Raw genomic sequence first — 22,867 nt, forward strand, 5'->3', positions numbered from 1 at the left:
GCTGTACCGATGCTGGCACCAGTGGCTTCAGCACCACAAGTCCCACCGAGTCCAGGCCTAAGTGAGCTCAGTGCAGACGATGGGCTCGAGGACACAATGGATCAGCTCTCCATGCCTGGCACCTTTGAGGCGGCGAAGGACCTCCATTGAGCTGTTGGTGACGAGCCCCATCCCATACAAGGAGAATCCTCCGGCACCCATGCCACGGGTGCTGTCGAGGGGTAAGCCGGCATTGGTGTGCCATTCGAGGGCACCGTCCTGGCATTGTTCCTGGAGTTGGTCCCGGTCGAGCGCCATGTCTGCAGACTCCCAGTTACCCGCAGCTCAGAAGGAAGTCGCGGTACCGGGAGTGGATCGGTGCGAGGAAGTAATGGAAGGAACACAACGCTCTCCAGCACTACTTAAAGACTGGCACCAGGAGGAGTCGAGACGGCCCTTGCCGGAGGAGTCCGGCTGATGCCGATCCCGGGAACGCTGGTCCCGGTCCAGATCCCGTTCCCAGTCCCGGGGGTATCGGTACCGGTCCTGCTCCCCTTCAGTTAGGAGCTGCTCGTCAATCTCCTGCCAGCACAGGTCGTCGGCACCGCCGTGGCCTTCGCGGTTGGCGTTGCTACAGTTTGGCGCTGACTCCGGCCGTTAGTTATTCGCACCGTTCTCCCGGACAGCAGGGACCATCAGATGGGTTGGCACCCACAGTGTGGGCCGCCAGGTCATTGGCCCTTCTGGACTCCTTGGACCTATCAACAGTGCCAATGGGCCCTGTCCAGGCTGAGCTACTCGGTGCAGCAGTCCCGGTCCCCGCACCGACGGCGCCGGAAGCTACAGTATTCAGGCCTCCCGCATCCTCCTCAGGATAAACTGGAGAGACCAGCACTGAGTCCGGTGCCGCCCCAAGGTCTCCTGCCCCGGCTTAAGCCGGAGGCCCCTTCCGTGGGAGAAGGGGAGCAGGAGGACCAGACAGAGGGGGTTGAGCAGCTGCTAACCTCCTCGTCATCCCCGGATGAGGCAGTGGCAGGTACAGCAATGTCCGGCCCTCCACCCATAGACCACAGAGCCCACCAGGAGCTACTGTGTAGGGTCACCCAGAACTTGGGGTTGCAGGCCGAGGAGACGGTTGAGCAGGAGGACTCCATGGTGGACATTTTGAACCCCGAAGGTCCATCTAGAATAGTGCTCCTGCTCATTAAGACCATCCAATCGAATTATAAGACACACACATATATATAGTCATATATTTTTATTTATATATATATAAATAAATTTATATTTATATATAAATAAAAATATATGATATATGTGTGTGTGTGTGTATATATATATATGTGTATATATATGGCAGGCCCCGGCCTCCAAGGCCAAAGGTGTGGAGTTACACAAAGATGTGCAAATAGTTTGCCCCGTCAAAGGGCTATGTATTGCACTACAGTACTAGTATGAGGTGAATTGAAAAATACTGTTTTTGTCATTTTTGCAGTGCAAATATTTGTAATGAAAAGTAATATAAAGTGAGCACTGTACACTTTATAGTCTCTGTTGGAATTAAAATCAATATATTTGAAAATGTAGAAAAACATCCAAAAATATTTAATTTCAGTTGGTATTCCATTGTTTAACAGTGTGATTAAAATTGTGATTAATTGAGATTAATTTTTTTAATTATGATTTTTTTGAGTTAATCTCATGAGTTAACTGCAATTAATCGACAGTCCTAATAAAAACTCAGTATTGTTTAATTGGAAAACCCGCCCTTTCGATATAAATGTCATTCAGGAAGCTACGGTTGTCAATGTTTCTCATAGATAATCAGGCTGTAGTGCATTTCTTTCCCTCCCTCCCCTTTCGTACTGGTCCTTCCTCAAGATAAGAATGGGAGAAGTGCAGAAAGAGCGTGGTGAGGAAAAAGGATTAAGAAATAAGAACAGAGAAGGGATGTGAGAAGGGCGTTTAAGCTTTGACATGAAAGTAGTGAACCTTGCTGCATGTCATAGATGTACTGCTGAAATGTTCTTTTAAGCTTGTCACAGATCCCAGTTGAGTGCCCCTCTCACAACTCGCTAGACTGCTACAAGGAAACCCAGTGGTGGGTCAGTGGGTGTTTTAAGCCTCTGGATTCTGAACTGAACCCAGCCACTGCCCCAGTCTTGGGGACCCTAGGCATGCTCTCCGCACACAAATGTTCTGTCTTCCAGCTCTTGAGAGCGGGTGCTACCCCTAGACTCTGGTCTCCGTGCTGAAGCTTCAGTCTTTTTTCTGTAGCTTACACATGCCCTCGCTTAGAACTCCACTCAAAGGTATGATTCTTCTGGTTTCCCTCTTCAAGGGGCCACATAGTGGGTCTGAATGCTTAACATATAGACTTTGCATAGAAATCTAAGGCATGCTTTCTCTTTAATAGCACAGGAATTAGAATACAGATAATTTAGAAAACTGTGAACATCCTCAACATCATGCCTTTCACTAGCTCACTCTTTCCTTGGGGAGTCCTTGCCTCATCCAGATCCCACATGCTGGGTTGCTTCTCCCTCCTCTTGAGCTGGAGAAAAATGACCCTGAATAGATCAGTTCCTCCCTGTCTTTTGAACCTTTGTCTCATCTGTCAGGTGACTCCCTCGTCAGCCTCAATACGTGACCAGAGATTCCCTTACAAGGTGACTTCATTGCCCAGGTGACCTAGGTTTTCCTGGTTGGGAGCCAGTCTGTCTAGAGCATTAAATGTCAGTGGTTGAATATTTAAGTTAAATGACCCTCTATTGTTAGGCCATTGAAAGAACAATGGAAGATAACTAGCCCCCCATTTTCACTGAAGACCACCACCTTCTCTGCAAAGCCAATGACTGGCATGTTTAGGTTGACACAATGGCGGAAGTGCTACACTCCTGACCATTGTTTTGCGTGACAGCAGCAGCCACCGAATACCATCCACAAGGTCAGTTCTCAGTGACTTTCCCAACAGCCAACACCACCTGGAAATGATTTACATAGGCTTACAAGTTCTACTTATTTGGTCCCTCCTGGAACCATGCTGGAATCTACAGTCTGCTGGCTGGTCCTGTTATGTGGCGATTGTAGAGGGCTCGGTAAACCAAATCCCACCATATCTGGCTTGTTACCATCAGTTTGTAGGTGTACTAATATCGGTGCCAAATTGAACATTGCAAGGGGCTTCAGAAAAGCATTCATTCCTTTGCTGGACAGAAGAGATCAAGGCACTCTTCTGGCAATATCAAGCTGACAAAAGCCCTGAAACCGCAGTAGCATTGCTTGAGTCTTTGAACTCAGCAAGGAAAAGGTGGTGTGAAACTGCGACGGTGCTTGACTTTACAAGGTCAAGCCACAATACTTGAAAATGCCTCCTTTTCAGACCACCACAGGTAGTGAAGATGCCATCTCCTCACAGTTAATTGCCAAATCCTGTGTGGCAATGGATAAAAACATTCGGTGGCAAGTCCACAAACAACTTTATCACGCAATAAATCCGTGCCAGTTGTCTTCACCCCTTTCTGACCCTCTAAACACTAAATGAAGTGGATAAGGGTCTTTCCAACACTAAGTCCGAGAAAGTGGCAGAAATGGACAGAATATATCCAAAATTCCTGAAGAAACTTGGTCAAAAGGCAAAAAGGTGGCTGGCAGACATTTTCAGCAACATCCAGTCTTCAGCTGTAATTCCAAAAGAATGGAAGATAGCCAGGCTCATAGCCATTTTGAAGCCTGGAAAAGAAGCCACTGATCCAAAAAGCTACCAGCCTAACTCCCTCTTTAGCCACTGCTATAAACTGTTGAAGTGGCTCATGCTTCAAAGGTTACATCTAATACTGGAGCAACTGGTCCCCAAAGAGCAGGCTGGATTTAAAACCAGTCACAACTGCTGTGATCAGGTGCTGGTCTTAACCAGCTACATAGAATCTGGCTAACAGTGAAATTTTAAAATGGGCAGCGTTCATTGATCTGTCTTCTGCATATGATACTGTATGGCACAAAGATCTCCTGCTGAATTTATTAGCTTTTCCATGACAGTCAATCATCAGACTCATCACCAAGATGCTGAGTAACCGAAGATTCACCTTGGTTAAATCTGTCCACAAATTACAGTAATTGAACAACAGCCTCCCACAGAGGTATGTTTTAATACCTTCACTGTTCAGTCTCTACACCAGCAACATTCCAGCCACATCATCCTGTAAAGTCATCTGTGCAGACGACATTGCACCAACAATGCAAACGCCCTCTGTAAAGGCCACATCAAAAGTCATGAACAATGACCTCCAGACACTTGTAATGTATTTCAGAGCTTGGCAACTGAAACAGCGTGCTTCAGAAACACACATCTGTGGCTTCCACTCAAATAACCATGAGGCCAAAGTGCTGCTGAAAGTGGACTTTTGTGGTCTGCTGCTTTTGCCTGACCACAGTCCATGGTATCTTGGTGTTACCTTTGATTGGATGTTGAGCTGTCGCCAGCACCTTGACCAGACGAAAAAGAAAATAGAGACAAGGGTTAAAATCATCCAGAAGCTCGCTGACACATCCTGGGGTTGTGATACATGCACATTTCGAACATCAGTACAAGCCCTGGTCTTGCCCATGTGGAGTATTACGCACCAGTTTTGGTGCAAGCAGCTCCCATGCCAATCTCATTGACATTGAAATCATTGCCGTGCTCAGGATTGTTACTGGCTCTCTCAAATCAACACCAGTACTATGGCTCCCAGTTTTGGCGGGCATTGTGCCAGCCAACATCAGGTGAGAGGTTGCTGTGGTCCGGAAGTACGACAAGATCCTGATGGCTCCAGACCTTATGGCTCAAGACCTTAATTCACTGCCATTCTCCTGACTCAAATCCAGGAAGTCTTTCTGGATCCATGTGTCAACCCTACATGCCAAATGAAAGGATGCCAGCACTTTGGCTCGAATTGTGGGCCTCTTATGGCATCTCAAACAAAGACCTGATTGAAGATCCAACAAAAGAAGTCCTGGGATTTTGTCTTTCTCATAGGCAGTGGACTATACTCCACTGCGTTTTGAACAACACACGGAAGGTGTGGATACGTCCTCCACAAATGAAAAATTAAGGAATCACCAAATTTTGACTCTGGTGTGGTACAAACCGTGAGATACATAATGGCAACTGCCCCATTTAGCTTACAGTGGAGGCAGAAGGAGGATCCACCTAGCTACCCTAGAAGTATTAAAATGGCTTTCAAATCTCGAGTCAATTATCTCAACCTGTTGCTTTTCAAGTGTCATTTGAAAGTAGAAGACTAGCCCCACGTTTCAAACTGGAGTTTTGGCTGCAGAAAGCTCAGTTTCACACAATTAATAAGTTGTATAGATTACTCAAATTTGTCACAATGCTATATATTGCTTTTAGTTAAAAGAATCTTGTTGCCTATTGGTAACATAACTGCTATGTAATCTTCAGAAAGCTGTGTTCATGCCTGTGATATAATAGCATATCCTATTTATAAAATGCAAGAGAAATTCAGTACAGGTTTTTAAATAACATTTCAACAATTTAGGGTTGCAGGAAATGGTGCTTGCAGTACACTCCTTTTTTTTAAACACAATTTGAATTCTTGTCCTTGAAAACTCTAACATTAAGTCTCTTGGTTGAGGCCAACACTTAAGTTTTGTGATTATTAATCTCTAAAATATACTGAGGCAGTTTCACGTTGTGTGCTAAGACTTCAGCAGTAGTTTTAGAACTATTTCTTATCCTGATATTGTATAATTGTGATTTGTCTTATGAAATTTTAGATAAGATTTTATATAATGGACTAATTTTATTTACGCTGTTTGCTATGTCAAGTGTCATAATTCCACCTCTGAATGAGGGATTCCCTAATTGGTTTTTATTAAAGTTGAGGTACATAAGATGCAGTTAGTTTTCTTCTGTAACTGATCTTTTAATAAGGGAAAGCTTACATAACACACACAATTCATGCGGGGCAGAGGATTTTTGTATATTTCAATAAAGATAGATTTGTTACTGGCTTATTTTAATCCTGTCACACTACTGCAGACTAAAACATCTCACTTTTTATTTGAGCTTGATTTTTTTCACTGCTCCATGGAGATTTCTGGGCTAAGCTTTTTTAGTTAAACCTCTGCGTATCAATGCTGGCTCCTGACACTCACTTTCATTTTGGGTCATTTGTACTTCTCACCTCCTAGCTTTTAGACTCTCTAGCTCTAATATTGAGCTTGTTGGACAGCTATATTATTCAGTGTTTTTGTTTCTTTTTGTCAGAATGCTCTAATTACTCAAGTTTCAGAGTAACAGCCATGTTAGTCTGTATTCGCAAAAAGAAAAGGAGTACTTGTGGCACCTTAGAGACTAACCAATTTATTTGAGCATGAGCTTTCGTGAGCTACAGCTCACTTCATCGGATGCATACTGCAGTTTCCACAGTATGCATCCGATGAAGTGAGTTGTAGCTCACGAAAGCTCATGCTCAAATAAATTGGTTAGTCTCTAAGGTGCCACAAGTACTCCTTTTCTTTTTGCTAATTACTCAAGGAACTCTTTCACATGCCCCACCAAACAGCTAAAATGGCTGACAAAAGCAAAATGTCTTAAGCTCTCACATCGCTTCCAGATGTTGTTCCAAGTGATTCAGAGCAAGCCAAGGTTAAGATCAAATAAACTGTTAGTCTATAACCTGGAAGGGCAAAAAATGCCTTTCTTGTAAAATCTGATGTGAATAATAAAGTACATGAAACTTTGAATAAGGCTTGGCACATCTTGGGATTCTGACAACTCTGTGTATATATACACACACAAACACATCACTTTTATGTGTACTCCTACATTGGAGTATGGAGTCACCTTATGGCTTATGCTCTGCGGAAGCAGAGTGGATACTTCATCTATTTTTAAACTTTCTTGTTTTCTCAACCGAGGATAGACATGTTGGTTGGTATGTCTTGCATATGCAGGTTTGATTGTGTTCAGCCCTCTTGATTGGATAGATTTTTCTGTAAATTTTGGAACTTGACTAATTCCAAGGTTTTTTAGCAGGAGATCATGGCCAGTAGTTTTGTCTTGCAGTAGGGAATTCTTTCTTCAAGTAGTTTTACCTGCATAGGAAGGATAGTTCTTGTATTTTTTTGCGTCCAGATCCATTCCAGGGTGTAGCTAACTGTGTGAATGTCTGTCTGGAAAGTATCGATCGGAAAACAAAAGTGGAGAGTTCTGATATGAGGTCAGAGACTTTGCTGGATGAATGTTGAAGTTTCCATCAAAAATTTCTCTGCGTTTCTCTGAGAAGCTTTTGGTATCTGGGAGCCAGTGGATTAGCAGGATGCCCATATTAGTCACTTCTTCCTTTTTAATGTTGGAAGGGACCATTGTAATTCTCTAACCTCCTGAATAGCCCAGGCTTTGTGATTTTACTTCATCGAGCTTGTGGCTAAACTGGAGAATATCTTCTAGAAAGACTTCCATTCTTGATTTTAAAGACTTAGTTTTGGTGAATCTACCACCTCTTGGTAGGTTGTTCCATTGGTTAAGTACCCTTACTCTTAAAAATTGGCACCTAATTTTCAGTTTGTCTAGTTTCAACTTCCAGTCATTGGCTCCTGTCATGTCCTTCCTGCTTAAAGAGCCCGCTGTTTGTTACATCATCTTCCCATGTAGGTATTTCTTGGCTGTATTTGAACTTGTGCACTGAGTACATCAACTACTGTCATTTTAATAGCTTAAGTAGATTTCACATGCACCTGGAAATTGTCACTCTTTTAAGGAAAGTTCTGAAAAGATTGCAGGTAATAAATTAGCTGGAAAAGACTTATTAGGTCATAATGTCATTGCCTTTCTAAAGCAAACTGGGCCTTTACAGTGTATGAATAGCATGTGTCCATGCTGTAGGGAATATCACTGGGGATGGAAATAAAGAATTTTATGTATTCTCTAAAGCAGATTCTTTTATAAGGCTATGTAATTGTTAAGTACTTATTTACCCTGACTGAGAAAATATCTGGGGCCCTAATGTATTGTGCCTATTAAAATGTTTTCTAACTTCCTTTTTTAATAGAATGGTCCTAGTGCCAGATCTTGTCACAAGATGTGCATCGATATTCAGCGAAGGCAAATCTACACACTGGGCCGTTATCTCGATTCCTCCGTGAGGAACAGTAAATCTCTGAAAAGTGATTTCTACCGCTATGACATTGACACCAACACATGGATGTTGCTAAGTGAAGACACTGCAGCAGATGGAGGTCCCAAGCTGGTGTTTGATCATCAGGTCAGGTGTAGAGCCCCGTATGCTTTTACATTGAGTACACTTTTATTTCCTGGGCTTTGCTTAAAACATTTCTTACCATAGCCCATTACTAAATCGAGAAGTGTTTCACCAGGTAATGCAACTAAAAAATATATTGGGAGAAATGGATAGGATGTATTTTTAAAGTACGTATGTTCCTAATTAACAATGTTAATGTTACAATATAAAAAAACTATTCTATTTTTTTTCAAGAACATGAAGTTATTTGTTAGTATCTTGTAATCTCCTATAAAGATTAAGAAACAATGCAGCTATGTCTGGGAAAGCTCGTCTTTCACAGTGATGTCTTGTTAGTGAGTAACAGGTGCTCATCACTGGGATTGTGGAACCACAACCATATTGTAGTCAGTGTTGGGTGTTACTGTGGACAACAATGCAAGAGACAATGGAGATATTGGAAAAAGGGCTTGGGTTTTGATCAAAATTTGGCCTACCTTTCATTTAAAAAGACTTGTGGGGGGTGTGTGTGTGTGCATGCGTGTGCATGTGCATACACGTATACGCACTTCATAGGCATAGGAACTCATTATGGAATTGGCTGCCAGTTTTTCTTTGGAATATTGTACCTTGCAGAATTCAAATTAAAATTGAATTGATTCTTTTTTGCTACTTTTTGTGCCAACCTGTGCTGAGGAGCCACGGAACGTTTTTGTAATTCCATCTGTCCTCCTTCCTTGCGTCTCTTGCTTTTTCCTACTTTTTTGTAACTCCGTTTCTTGTTGTTTCATATCTGAAATAAGTTTTTTGGAGATAGGGACCACATTGTCATCTTTGTACTGAGAGGCACTGTTTGGGTGCTGTAGAATACAGTTATGTTTCAAGCTTTAGAGATTGTTTAATAACAGTACATATCCCTTAATGTCTATATTGCCATAAGACCTAGAGACCTTACAAGGTCAGGGCCTGTTTTAGAAATAACAGGTAGATAAGACAAACAGGTAGGCTGCTGGAGGAAGAGGGGCAGAGCTGAGCATGGGGTAACAAAAATCATAGGCTGTTTTAATCCTAGTTGTGTGTACAGTCCTTGGCCAGTCATCAGTAATCCTGATTCCCCCTGCCTCGCCATTATCAGATGGTAGCTTTTAGTATATAACAGGTTATTGCAAACAGAGTAAAAAAGCAAACCACTGACTTCTTCATTTTTACTCTTCTACATAAAATTTTGAATACACTATTGAATACTCAGAGGTGATCAAAGTACAGCCTGTGGTTGCCCTCATCTTACACAGGTGGGGAGAATGGAGACACTAGACCCTGGCATGCAGTATTGCTTCATGTGGGCAGCCAAGCCACATTGTAAACTGGGGGCCAGCAATCTCTGTGCACTGCATCTGTATTACACATGGAGTTAGCTGTAAACTGCTTCATTTACTACAGATTAAGGAAGGAGGATGTGCCGATATTAACTCATGCTGAATACTGCTGTTCTGCTGGTTACCTCAATGAGCTAAGGGTTTTTTATTGGCTGATATTAAATATTAATGTATTCTTGATTAAACTAATGCAGTTTGTGTATCTCTTGCTTCCTACAGATGTGTATGGATTCAGAAAAACACATGATCTATACGTTTGGAGGTAGGATTTTGACATGTAATGGCAGTGTAGATGACAGCAGAGCCAGTGAACCTCAATTTAGTGGATTGTTTGCTTTTGACTGTCAATGTCAGACGTGGAAACTGTTGAGAGAAGATTCGTGTAATGCTGGACCTGAGGACATCCAATCCAGGATAGGACACTGCATGTTATTCCATTCGGTAAGAGTTCACTTTGGATTTTAAGTCATAATGCCTGATTTTAGGGGGTGATACCTGTTTAACTTCATTGAGCACATGAATCTTTCTTCAGATTAGTCTTTTGGGTGAGAAGTAAAACAGATATTCGCCACTTATAATTAATAACACTGGCACTGTTTGTAGGAGACAGTGGTAGTAATGTGTGTTTTTGTATACTTTAAAATTCACCTTGTGATTTAGTAAGAAATGGTAGTCATCTGAACTGACTGTAGTCGTGCGCTGCCATTAAACAACTGTTGCATTCCCTCCTCTCCCTCCCCCTTCAGGGATGGTGCATTTCTGTGGAGTCTCAAGTGATCTTTGCTAAAAGTTGGTAAAGCATTTTGGGATCCTTTGGCCTGATAGATGATGCATATTGTTAATGGAAGCAGTTGGTGACTTGCAGATTATATCCATGTGTTTCAGTGTATTGAGAAAGTAAGGTCCTGATCGTCAAAAGTGTTCAGTACCCAGCAGCTTCTGTTCTTGAAAGGTGCTACCGGGTGCCGAATACTCTTTTTTAAATCGGGTTACTTCCTAAATTCCAAGGCCAGAAGGGACCACTGTGATCATCTAGTGTGACCTCCTGTGTAACACAGGCCATAGAATGTCCATGAATTAATTCCTGTTTGAGTTAAAGCTATCTTTAAGAAAAACATTCCAGCTATGATTGAAAAATTGCCAAAGTTGGAGAGTCTGCCACAATCTTTGTTCCAATGGCTAATTATCTTCACTATTAAAAATGTGTGCACTATCTCCAGGCTGAATTTGTCTAGCATTGACTTCCAGCCATTGGATCTTGTTATACATTTGTCTGCTAGGTTGAAAAGTCCATTATAAAATTTTTGTTCCCCATGTGGCTACTTATAAAGTCCGCTCTTAACCTTCTCTTTGTTAAATTCAAGCAGCTCAGTCTCTTTAGCTTATAACTATAAGGCATGTTCTTTAATCTTTTAATCATTCTCATGGCTCTTCTCTGAACCCCTACATCTTTATCAACATCGTTCTTGGATTAGGGGTACCAGAACTGGTTACAGTATTTATTTAGGGGCTTAAATGTGATCAGAGCTTTTTGAAAATCTGCCCTCCATTGTGGGTACTGAGGATTTTCAAAAATGTGTCCTTAAATGCCTAACAGCTATATGTTTATCTAAGAATTTTGGTGACAATATGAACTTTGATTGAAGTGTGGTTTTTACATATTACCAGGCCTCTGAGATTAGTTTCACAGTATGTATAGTTTAGTAGTACATTTTTCACTGTCTTAATACTGCCAACTGAAAACATAAAATTTAAATTGCAGTCATTTATTGTGTTCGTATTTTGGTCCCTTAGGAATTCCTATCTCTGTTCATTTAGTAGAAGATACTTTTTTTCAAAGTGCCTTCTAAAGATTTAAAAATACTGTTAACTTATTTCCACAAAATACTTTCAGGTAACTCTGTGAACTTGTGTATGTTTTGTGCTCACATACATGTTTGCACAAACCAGGGTGGATAAAAATCAGTGATTTTAAAAAAAAATTTGATTTTTTTTGTTTTTAGATAAAATGCTTTTTGAGGAAAAAACCTATCTAAGGATAGATACATTATAGATCAAAGATCTCATCATGGAATAGGGATTATAAATTCTAATTTTATAGTATGAGACAATATATTCATGTAATGTTTAAGAAACATTTTGTAAATGAGTTCCAGTAGTTCATGGATTAGGGACCCAATTTTATGGGGTTCTAGTGTCTTCTATATAGATTATTTAGGTTAATCTTTCTATCTACCCAATGGGACTCAGTGCTCAGTCTAGAAGATACCATCACAGATGCTTAGTTCTCAAACTGTGGATTTATGTCTCCAGAGATAACATGCTTGTTAACAGCAAAAATGTTTCTTCTTTGAGTGATTGCTCGTGTATTCCACATACCTTTGTATGTTCTTGCCACGTGCACCAGTGCCAGAAGTTTTTCCCCTAGCAGTACTCGTAGTGGGGAGCGCCTCCCACGACCCCTAGAGTGGCGCCTGCCTGACGCGGTATAAGGGGAGCTGCGCGCTCCCCCCCACCCTCAGTTCCTTCTTGCCGCCAGTGAAGGTGTCGGAACTGCTTTGCTCCAGTTTTGCTGTAGCTCATCCCCCAGAACTGTTCGTTCGTTCAGTGTTAGTACCTGTAGTTAGTTAGCCGTTTAGTTAGTCAGTGAGCCCGGGCCGGGGCATGCTGTGTGGCTCTTGTAGGTGTTCTTTGCCAAGAAGTGACCTGCATGCAGACTGTTTGCACTGTTTGGGAGAAACCCATATCAGCGAAAGGTGCAAGATTTGCAAGTCATTTAAGCCTCAGACCAAAAGAGAGGGACATTAGGCTTTGAGCAATCCTGATAGTCAGCGCTGACCCCGCCTCCAGCACGGTGCTCCAAACCAGTACCTGGCGCGGTGTCGGTACGCGGCGACCCTCCGATGCCATCGACCAGTCGGCACTGCTCCCCATCCACAGGGCATGTCAAGAGGGCCAGGAAGACTCCCTCTTTACAGCGGCACTGAGGGAAGTCTGGGACAGAGGCTAGGCCCATGTCGGGTAGTCCTCAGGCCTCCGACTCACGTTGAGCTGAGTAGCCCGGCCCCTTTGGAACAGACCTGCCTGGATGCCATCCACTCCTGAAGCCCTACAGGTGGCCCGGGATGTTATGTCCATGCTGGTGCCCGGAGTGCCGCCTACGTCGGCCCCATGCTCCAGAGGCAAGCCGCTGTTGGGATCTCTGCAGTCGCCTCTGGCCCGGTACCGGGTCACGGTCGAGGGAGTGTTCCCAATGCCGTTCACCACCCAGCGACCGCTCGGGGCAGAGTCCATGTGGATCGCCCTAAACGCCAACCAGACTGTCTGGCTGGGTTCCGGCCGGCCGGGACTCTGGGTACCGCTCATCCTCAAGGAGCAAATATTGACAGGACCGTGGCGGGCGTTGCTAACGGTCCTTGTCTCGGAGGGGGTACTGCAGTCGGTCACGGGACGGTCGTTGATGCTGTTCCTGCTCGGACTCCCGTTCCAAGTCTCCGCCAAGGCATCGCAGCCCCAGGTGTCAGTCGCAGCCATCTTGCCGTCACAGGTCCACCTGTCTAGGCCGTTTGCGGATTAGCTGTTACTGTCGGTATCGGTCCTCCACGTCAAGATCACGGTCCCGTGGCAGTCCTAGATCCTGGCACCGCCGCTCCTCCCAGTCCAGAGACAGCAGCAGATATTACACCAGCCCGGTCTCCATTTGTAGCTGTCCTTCGATGGGCTAGGCTAGCCAACCTGAACAGACGGCCCCGCCGGTGCCACAGCAGGTGCAGTGGCACTAAGTGTTGTGGCCGGCCCAGTGGTACCAGTGGGCACCGTGGCCTCCAGTGAGCCCCTGGTGGAAGCTCGCTTGGTGCCCGGAGCGACGGAAAGCACCGGCGGCCTCCCTCTCCAGACCCCCGAGAAAGGAGTTGGTGGGATGTACGTCCTCGGCACCATGCCCAGAGTCCGACCAGGTGGTGGACCCTCCGGTGCTGACCAACACCCAGAGCACTGCACCGGCCTCTTTGCCCCTCCCAGAGGAGGTGATTGTGGCTCCACCCCTCAGGAAGACTTCAGGGCCCACCAAGAACTCTTAAAGAGGGTGGCAGCAAGCTTCCACCTCCAAGCAGAGGAGATGGAGGAGCCCTCAGACTCTGTTTGATGTGTTGTCCCCATCGGCACTGGGTAGGGTGGCCTTGTGTCTCCACGAAGGGGTGGCTAAGATTTCAGATGCCCTGTGGCAAACACCAGCCTCGTTGGCCCCCACCTCCAAAAAGGTGGAATGCAAGTACTTTGTACCCACCGTAGGGCATGAGTACCTGTATACCCACCTGGCGCCCAATTCCCTGGTGGTAGAGTTGGTCAACCACAGGGAACGGCAGGGTCAGCCAGCCCCGACCCCAAAGAACCTCGGAAACTGGACTCTTTCAGAAGGACAATTTATTAGTCTTCGAGCTTTCAGTTACGAGTGGCAAACCATCAGGTTCTCCTGGGCTGGTATGAACTCAATCTGTGGGGCTCCCTGCCCAAGTTTGAGGACTCCCTCCAGGAGCGCGATAGGAAGGAGTTCCAGGCACTAGTGGAGGAAGGGGCAACGGCTGCTAGGGCGTCCCTGCAGGCAGCCTCGGATGCTGCAGATACGGCCGCACGATCAGTGGCCTCCATGGTGTCCATGAGACAGGCATCATGGCTCCTGCTCTCTGGGCTGTCCACCAAGGCACAGTCTTCCATGCAGGATCTCCCATTCGACGGGAAGGCTCTGTTCGCGGAGGAAACAGATACAAGGCTGCATGGCATGAAGGATTCCCACACGACTCTCCAGACTCTGGGCCTCTGTGTCCTGGCTTCAGTAAAACCTAAGTTCAAGCTGCAGCAGACTCCCACCCAGGCTGCTCTCCTGAAGTATGAGGCCGCCCATAAGAAGAAGCGGGACTATAAGAGATGCTCTCAGAGGCAGTCTCAGCCTGTCCCCCAGTCTGGGCCCTCCAAGGGCAAGCTGGTGGGGAAAAGGCTTTTTTACGGGACACTCGGGGGCACCCCGCCAGTCCTCACTAGTCCACCCCCAATAAAGCTACCCTTCTCCAACAGGTTGTGTGCTTTCCTCCCGGAATGGTTGCAGCTAACCTCAGACCTATGGGTCCTCAACACCATCTCCCGGGGTTACACCCTGCAGTTTACTTCCTCCCTGCTGAACCAGCCCGCACCCCCATCCCTCTTGGGGGACCCCTCGCACGAAGCTCTGCTCGAGCAGGAGGTGGGGCGGCTCCTAGGACTAGGAGCGATAGAGGCGGTGCCCGAAGTGTTCATGGGCAAGGGGTATTACTCCCGTTATTTCCTTATCCCGAAGGCCAAAAGGGGGCTCAGGCCCATCCTGGACCTCTGAGGTCTGAACCAGTACATGGTGAAACTCAAGTTCCGCATGGTCTCCCTGGTCTCCATCATCCCCTCCCTGGATCCCGGGGACTGGTACACTGCTCTCGATCTACAGGATGCGTACTTCCACATCCACATATTCGAGGGGCACAGGCGCTTCCTCCATTTCACGGTAGGGCAGAATCATTACCAATTCAAGGTCCCCCTGTTATGGTCTGTCCACTGCCCCTAGGGTGTTTACAAAATGCATGTCAGTGGTAGCGGTCTACTTCAGACGGCGGGGGGGTCCAGATATTTCCGTGTCTGGACAATTGGCTTGTCAAGGGCACCTCCAGGTCACAGATGAGGGATCATGTGGCATTCCTCCTGTCCACGTGCACTGCCTTGGGCCTGTTGATAAATAACACCAAGTCCACGTTAGTCCCGGTCCAACGCATAGAGTTTATCGTGGCACTTCTAGACGCAGTGTCGGCCAGGGCCTCTCTCCCGCCAAACAGATTCAAGACCCTGAAAGGTCTCATTGACTTGGTCATAAGGTTCCCGGTGACAACAGCCAGGGTTTGCCTGCAACTCTTGGGTCACATGTCAGCGTGCACGTACGTGGTCCGTCACGCCAGAGTCGGGATGAGGCCCCTCCAGCTCTGGTTGGCCTCGAAGTTCTCCGAGGCCATGGACAGGATGGACGAGGTCTTCACCATGTCGGACTCTGTGATCCCCTCCCTACGGTGGTGGTCCACCCCAAACAACATGCTCTAAGGGGTTCCGTTCAGGGACAGGGCCCCATTGTTGGAGCTGGTGTCTGATGCGTTGGACCTAGGTTGGGGGACTCGTGGGGAACTTTAAGACCCAAGGCCTGTGGTCGGCTCAAGACCTGATTCTACATATAAATGTCAAGGAGCTCAGGGCGGTGCGGCTGGCATGCATGTCCTTTATATAGAAATCCATGATTAAATCGAGTCTTCCTGACTAGTGATTTAAATCAAATCCACCCTGGCACAAACTCCAGCTTATGGAAATTTTAGACCATTGTCTGTTTAAAAAATTATTTGGAAAAGAGCAAAAGGAATGTACCTATACGGAGGGACTTAATTAGTCATGGTTGGGGGAAAAAACATAAAACTGATATATTTGACTAGTCATTTCTGTCCATTCTGTGTCTAATGAATACATTTGTATTTGGATTACTTTTCTCTCTTGTGATCCAGTTTTTCTTTTGGTTTCTGTAGTGAAGTCATGCTCTTGTGTATTTAACTATGAGACTGTTTACCGTGGAGAATGATTATATTGCAAGTACAGCATTGCAACTTTACTGCCTGTTCAAACAGGATCACAGTACTTAAATATGGAAAAATTCCTACTGGATCACTTCATTGCTCATCTAATATTCATTGATAGGATTCAATATTGCTGACCTCTATGTGCAGAACTTGTAATTCAAAAGAGTTCCATGCACGCTGGGCTTTCAGGATCTGGCCCTGGATCTGAGTTGTGAAGCAGTGAGCGTAACAAGATCCAGTCGGTGGAAGTTGAAGTTAAATAAATTGAATTTAAAATAAAATGTTGTTTCTTAGCAGTGAGGATAAACTAAATATTGCAGCATCTTACCAAAGGAGATAGTGGACTCATCATTGATGTCATTAAAATGAGATTAGATATATTTGTAAAAGAGATGCCTTAGTCCAGCTTTGGGTTGTGTGCTCGTGGTGAAGCCTTCTGGCCTTGGGATCTGCAAAATCCTCCTGTTCATCACCTTCCTTCATGGGCCTGGGAGAGAATAGGATTGTACACATTGCCCTCCACATGGTCATAACACTTGCAGCTCTACATTCAAACAATAAACATGGTTTATTGTCATGGTTCAGGGCTTCAGCTGGTCACCTGCAGGGGTCCACAAGGAATTTTTATTCCCAATACAATTGGCCAGAAATATTCTGGTTTTTTTATCTTGCTCTGTGGCATCAGAGATGGGCCACAGCTAAAGATAGGATACCATGTGGGGTGGACCGGTTCTTTGAAGTGATACAGTGAATCCTCTTTCTTAGATGACTGATTAGTGAATCTTGCGCTCATGCTCAGGGTCAAACTTCCATAGTTGGAGTTTGGGAAGGAATTTTCTCCAGGTCAGACTGGCAGGAACCTTGGTGGGTTTTTTTCATCTTCTTTTACAGTGTGGGGAATTGCCTGCTCAGATCATGGGGCGTATCACGCCAAGTCAATTCCCTGCCTTTGCAAGGTCATGAACACTAATGGCACTTTAGTCTTGTGTTCATTGCCTGTGGCACAGCCCGTTCTCTTGAGGACTGAAATGCATTAGTTAAATAAATGGGCTAAATATAGGGGTATAGGACTAAAATGTAACGGCCTGTGATAGACAAGAGGTCAGACTAGGTGATGTTATGGTCCCTTCTGGTTTTAGGGCTTACAGTTTCATAGAGCTTCTTTAAACAAATGTCTTCATAGTTTACCCATGTCATCAAAACAACATAAAAAGCTGAAAGATGAGTGGATTTGTAAGCATAGTATGATTGAAAGGTTCCCCCAGTAAATGTTTCGTTTAAGAGCAAACTGTTTGCTAAATTAAATCAACTGCTTTATCTGGGGAAATCTTTGGGGGGGGCAGGAATAAAAATATATTGTGAACTCAATTTTAACTTTTTTTGTACATTTCCCATATGCCCAAATAGCCAAACTGATGTAAATAATTCTCCCTTCTCCAGCTAAAAATGTGCCTGAACGATTGCTTGTTTCCATGATTTGTTGATGTTTCTGCAAATGCTCACTGAGCGCTGGTGGGCTAAGAATTTGTTTTCTAGAGCACAGTTCAAAAGTTAAGCATCTGCTTTCCTTCCTCTCCAGAAAAATCGCTGTTTATATGTATTTGGTGGGCAGAGATCGAAGACTTATTTGAATGATTTCTTCAGCTATGATGTTGACAGCGATCACGTGGATATCATATCAGATGGTACCAAGAAAGATTCAGGGATGGGTAAGAGCTTCACTGTATAATTTTGTCTTGTTGGTATAGATGAAAGACTTAAGGTATATAGCAGCAGATAAGACCTCAGTGACGCAGGATAGAGGTTGTGGTCCTGTTAGATCACAATGGCTTGTTAACAATAATGACATTCAACTAGAGCTTGCACTCTCTTGCCCAGTCTGTACCTGTTAGTTAAATAAATGGCTGACTTCATTCTCCAGGGCTGTCAATTTGACATCTTCACCAGTACTATTTTTAAGGCTTACAGGTAAATCACAATTTGTTAGGTTTTACCATTCACCACAGTCTGAATGACCTTCTAGCTATGTGACTTATTTCCCTCGTTCTAGCAGATGATCAATGCTCATCTTGCAGCCTATAAAAATGGAATCTTAGCAGAGTATTTGCTAAAATGTTTTGTCCCAATCTCTGGCAAATACTGAAAACAAAAGAAGTCCTACATGTAGTTTGTTCCTTAAACCAATGCAGTGTAATACCACCTTATTTTTACAGCGTCTTTCAAACAAGGAATGTTCCAAAACAGTAAAGTCTCTCTTCCAGTTCATGATTTGAGGAATATATAAAGTCAGCCAAGACAAGAAATGAGCTGTAGAATTGATGAGGCAGAGTTATAGGGAAGGTATTCCAGATGGCACAAGCCGCTCAGTAGTAACCAGCTTCTGTAATGGGACAGAACTTTTATGCTAAAGGAAATGAAGGGACTAAAGGAGTAGAGGAGAACAGGTTTGTGAGTTAGGCTGGGTCAAGTCTATGTAGAATTTGCCAAGGAGAATGAACAGTTTTGAACTGATCCCTAGAACAAATGGGAAGCAAATGGAATTGTGTGAAAATCAGTGGGTGATTTGATGCAGTTTTTCTCTGTTGAAAGGCAGGTAGAAGGTATTTTGGAATGGGGAGAAAGGGGTTTCAGGGAAGCCATGGGGGGCGAGGGGGGGGGGGGTTGCAATTGTCTAGGCAAAAGGAAATTAAGGCCTAGATCAGGATTTCTTCAGAGGTGCAGTTGAGGCAGTGACTTACACATAAAGTGGCACTCCACACTCAATGCAGTTACTATTCCTGTCCATTGACATTAATGGAAAGGCTCCCACTGGCCTCAGTGAATTTTGCATTGGGGCCATTCTGCCTTATTAGTATTTTTTAGTAAGACTTCATATGTAAGTCTTTCCTTAGTTTTTCTTTTTTCCTTCCCTTGACATTGGCAGAGAAATCCTGCAGTTCAAGTTTGTTTGAATGGATCGTGTGGCTTGCAACCATCGCTGTATTATGATCTATAAAGAGAATCATTTTGGTTCTAAACCCTTGTCAAGAATGCCATGTTGTTGACTGTATTGGGGGGTAGACGTCTTAGTCTGTGTATCCACAAAAACAACAAGGAGTCTGGTGGCACTTTAAAGACTAACAGATTTATTTGGGCATAAGCTTTTTTGGGTAAAAAACCCATTTGAAGAAGTGGGGTTTTTACCCACGAAAGCTTATGCCCAAATAAATCTGTTAGTCTTTAAGGTGCCACCAGACTCCTTGTTGTTTATGTTGTTGGCGGGTGCTTTCAGAAATACCTAAGAATGATTATTAGAGAAAGAAGGTGGGTGAGGTAATGTCTTTTTTTTTTTTTTTTTTGGACGAACTTCTGTTTGTGAGAGAGACAAACTTACACAGAGCTCTGCTTCAGAAGAAGACCTGAAGAAGTTGGTTCAGTAAAAGATATTATATCACTCACCACCTCTCTAATATTTGGGGACCAAAACAGCTACAACAGTACATGCAAGAATGATTATAACAGAATCAGCAACACTGTAATAATTTTTTATCTTCTCAGTCTGACACTTACTTTCCTCTCTACGGTAAAGTTACAAAATTGCTGATGTACATTTCCCTATGTGCACAAACTGTGTTAAAGTATATAAACACCAGTTTTGTCTTCCTTGCCAAGTAAAGGAAGGGCCATAACTCTCTAGAGCTAGTGCCTGTTGTTTAATTGTGAAATTCCCTGTCACATTCAACCCTCAGCAGGGAAGTTTAAAACTGTTGTTCTGCTGTGTGCCATTACATTTCTTTGAGACTATTGTGTATATTTGTAAGACTTTCTCATTTATGCAATTGGCTAATTTTGCCTTCTGTTTACTTATGAAAAACTTGGGAAACAAATCATGTTTAAAAACACAGCTTCCACCCCTTATTTTGATCACTTTTTTTTTTAAAAGGCAAGTACATTGGTTATTGGTTATTTCAATCATAGACTCTCATAAGTTGCTGTTTGCTCACTTGGGTTAATTTGGTCATCTAAAGATTGAATAAATCTCCAAATAAGGGATAAAAGTTCATGGTACTTTTCCTGCAAAGTGATTTTTTTTACTCTTCACTGTGTTCCTGGGGGAGATCCAGGTTGCATTATGTTCACAATCTTATTTAAATGTTCTCTCTGTGCTTGGCGCTGCAGCGGATCCCTCTTCCCTCCCACCCCCTCAAAAAAGACATTGCCCACAGTTTAAAGGAAAGAATATCCTTTACTAGTCTGCTCGCACTTGGTTGTTGAGGGGAACTGCAGTTTTGAAAATCTAAATGGCAACCATTTTAGTGTGTGTGTGGGGGGGCTTTTTAATGAACACCTGTGATGAGTTCAGAGTTTAGAAACCAGACTTGTCTTATGACTAGTGAGCACAATGAGCCACATTTCTCTGGCCAAGTATATTAATTGCACGTTTCAGTTAGTCAGACAAGTGAGAACATAATAATTAGCCCTCTTTCCCCCCTCCCTCCAGCCCCTTTAATGTTGAATAGCAGACTGTGACTAAATGACTCATTAGAAATCATTCATGAATAGATTTCCAGTTTGCTGTCCTCATGTCTGAGAAAGTAAATAAACAACTTTGAACATTTCCCTTGTTTGTGAAAGGAAATGTTAGAATTATTTGCTTTTAACAAGAACAGAAGAAAGGCCTATTATATTCGAAACCACAAATGCTGTCAGAATTATTTTGGTCAAAGAAAGCAAGTCTGGATTGGAGCGCCTTTGAGCATGTTTAGTAATGAGGCACTGGTTTAGTAAAAATAATTCTGTGACAGGCCACTGTAATATAAACTTGACCCATCCATTTAAATGCGGTTAAGGATGCTTACAGACTCAGATATTAAAGTCAGAAGGGACCATTAGAATCATCTAGTCTGATCTCCTACACAATGCAGGCCACAGAATCTCACCCACCCACCCACTCCTGCAATAAACCTCTCACCTATGTCTGAGCTATTGAAGTCCTCAAATCATGGTTTAAAGACTTCAAGGTGCAGATAATCCTCCAGCAAGTGACCCATGCCCCATGCTGCAGAGGAAGGCAAAACCCCCCCAGGACCTCTTTCAGTCTGCCCTGGAGGAAAATTCCTTCCCGACCCCAGATATGGCGATTAGCTGAACCCTGAGCATGTGGGCAAGATTCACCAGCCAGATACCCAGGAAAGAATTCTCTGTAGTAACTCAGATCCCACCGCATCTAACATCGCATCACAGGCCATTGGGCCTACTCCTTTTCTTTTAGCCTGAATAGTTCAAGATCAATGAATTGCCAAAATCATGTTATCCCATCATACCTTCTCCTCCGTAAACTTATCTAGTTTAATTTTGAAGCCAGATAGGTCTTTTGCCCCCACTGTTCCCCTTGGAAGGCTGTTCCAGAACTTCACTCCTCTGATGGTTAGAAACCTTAGTCTAATTTACATGTTAGTATCTTTAATGCATTGTACTTTCATTTTGCTCCTGGTTTTCAGTTGTAGTATCAGATCCCAAAGTCTTACAATTCAGTTATATTTTTAGCCCAATGTACATCTGATGCCTTTTCTGCTTGGGAGAGCACCATAACCCCAATAGGTGCTCTGTACCAGTCTTTCTCCTCAGGGACTCAAAAGTCCAGGGACAGTTGGCTCAAATTATATCTTCTAGACCAGTGTGTGGGATACCGTTAACCCTGAGGAGATGCCAACAGCCAGACTGGAGCTTAAAAATCTTCGGCTAGTGCTCCCTTGAGCAGACACCATACTCTGGGCCTCCGGAGAGAAGTCATCAAAGAAGATGCCAATAACACTGCAACCTCAACACCAACTATCTCAGCATGGGCAGCAATGGCACAAGTTACCTTGGTACTGAATCTGACCATGCTGGTGCCGTCACACCAAAGGGCAGCTTCAAGAGGCAAGACCAGATGGAGCATAAACATGGCTCCATCGGGGAGGGATAGCTCAATGGTTTGAGCATTGGCCTGTTAAGCCCAGGGTTATGAGTTCAATCCTTGAGGGGGCCATTTAGGAATCTGGGGCAAAAATTGGGGATTGATCCTGCTTTGAGCAGGGGGTTGGACTAGATGACGTCCTGAGGTCCCTTCCAACACTGATATTCTATGATTCCATGGCTCCAAGCGCCACGTGGAACGATCCCGCAAGAGGACATCAGTGCCACTCTTCCGAAGACACAGCCTCCAAACCCCTTACATCTCCGAAATTGGAGGAGGCAAGGGGCTTTTGGTCCAGTGCCAATCTCACTGCTGACACCTGCACCAGTAGCTGAGCCTGTCAAGGGTCTGAGTTGTTATACCTCAACTGAAGAACTGGAGAGGTGCTCCGCACCAAAACAGCAGCTGGCCCCAGGGGAACGCCACTCTGTGTCCCTACCATTTGAGGAAGAATACTCATCACCCTCTGACCTATTAGTTCTTGCTGCCATCAAGTAGGGATTCCTATCCCTTACTGTCGGAGGACTCCCATTCCAAGCCCTGTTTCAAGCAAGATATTAATGGCACTGGGCTGGCCAACTTCAACCTAGCCAGTACCCCATAGCATGCTCCCTTGGCCATACTGGGGACTATCATCCTATATGTACTGGAGCAAATTCTCCTCCTGTTCCTCAGTGAAGAGGAAGATGTCCTGCT

General features: G+C 44.3%; 1 protein-coding gene across 5 annotated transcripts in view; it reads left to right on the top strand.

Moving 5' to 3' along the window:
• The window catches only part of MKLN1 (muskelin 1), a 195,102-nt gene that overhangs the window by 133,989 nt on the left and 38,246 nt on the right, over positions 1-22,867 (top strand). For all 5 annotated transcript variants that reach the window (XM_074942695.1, XM_074942697.1, XM_074942698.1 and 2 more), the window contains 3 exons: positions 8,037-8,249; positions 9,821-10,042; positions 17,813-17,942. In XM_074942695.1, coding sequence (XP_074798796.1) covers positions 8,037-8,249; positions 9,821-10,042; positions 17,813-17,942 — 565 coding nt within the window. The remainder of the gene's footprint in view (positions 1-8,036; positions 8,250-9,820; positions 10,043-17,812; positions 17,943-22,867) is intronic.

The sequence above is a fragment of the Natator depressus genome, chromosome 1, assembly GCF_965152275.1.
Source record: "Natator depressus isolate rNatDep1 chromosome 1, rNatDep2.hap1, whole genome shotgun sequence".
NCBI classification, from domain to species: domain Eukaryota; kingdom Metazoa; phylum Chordata; order Testudines; family Cheloniidae; genus Natator; species Natator depressus.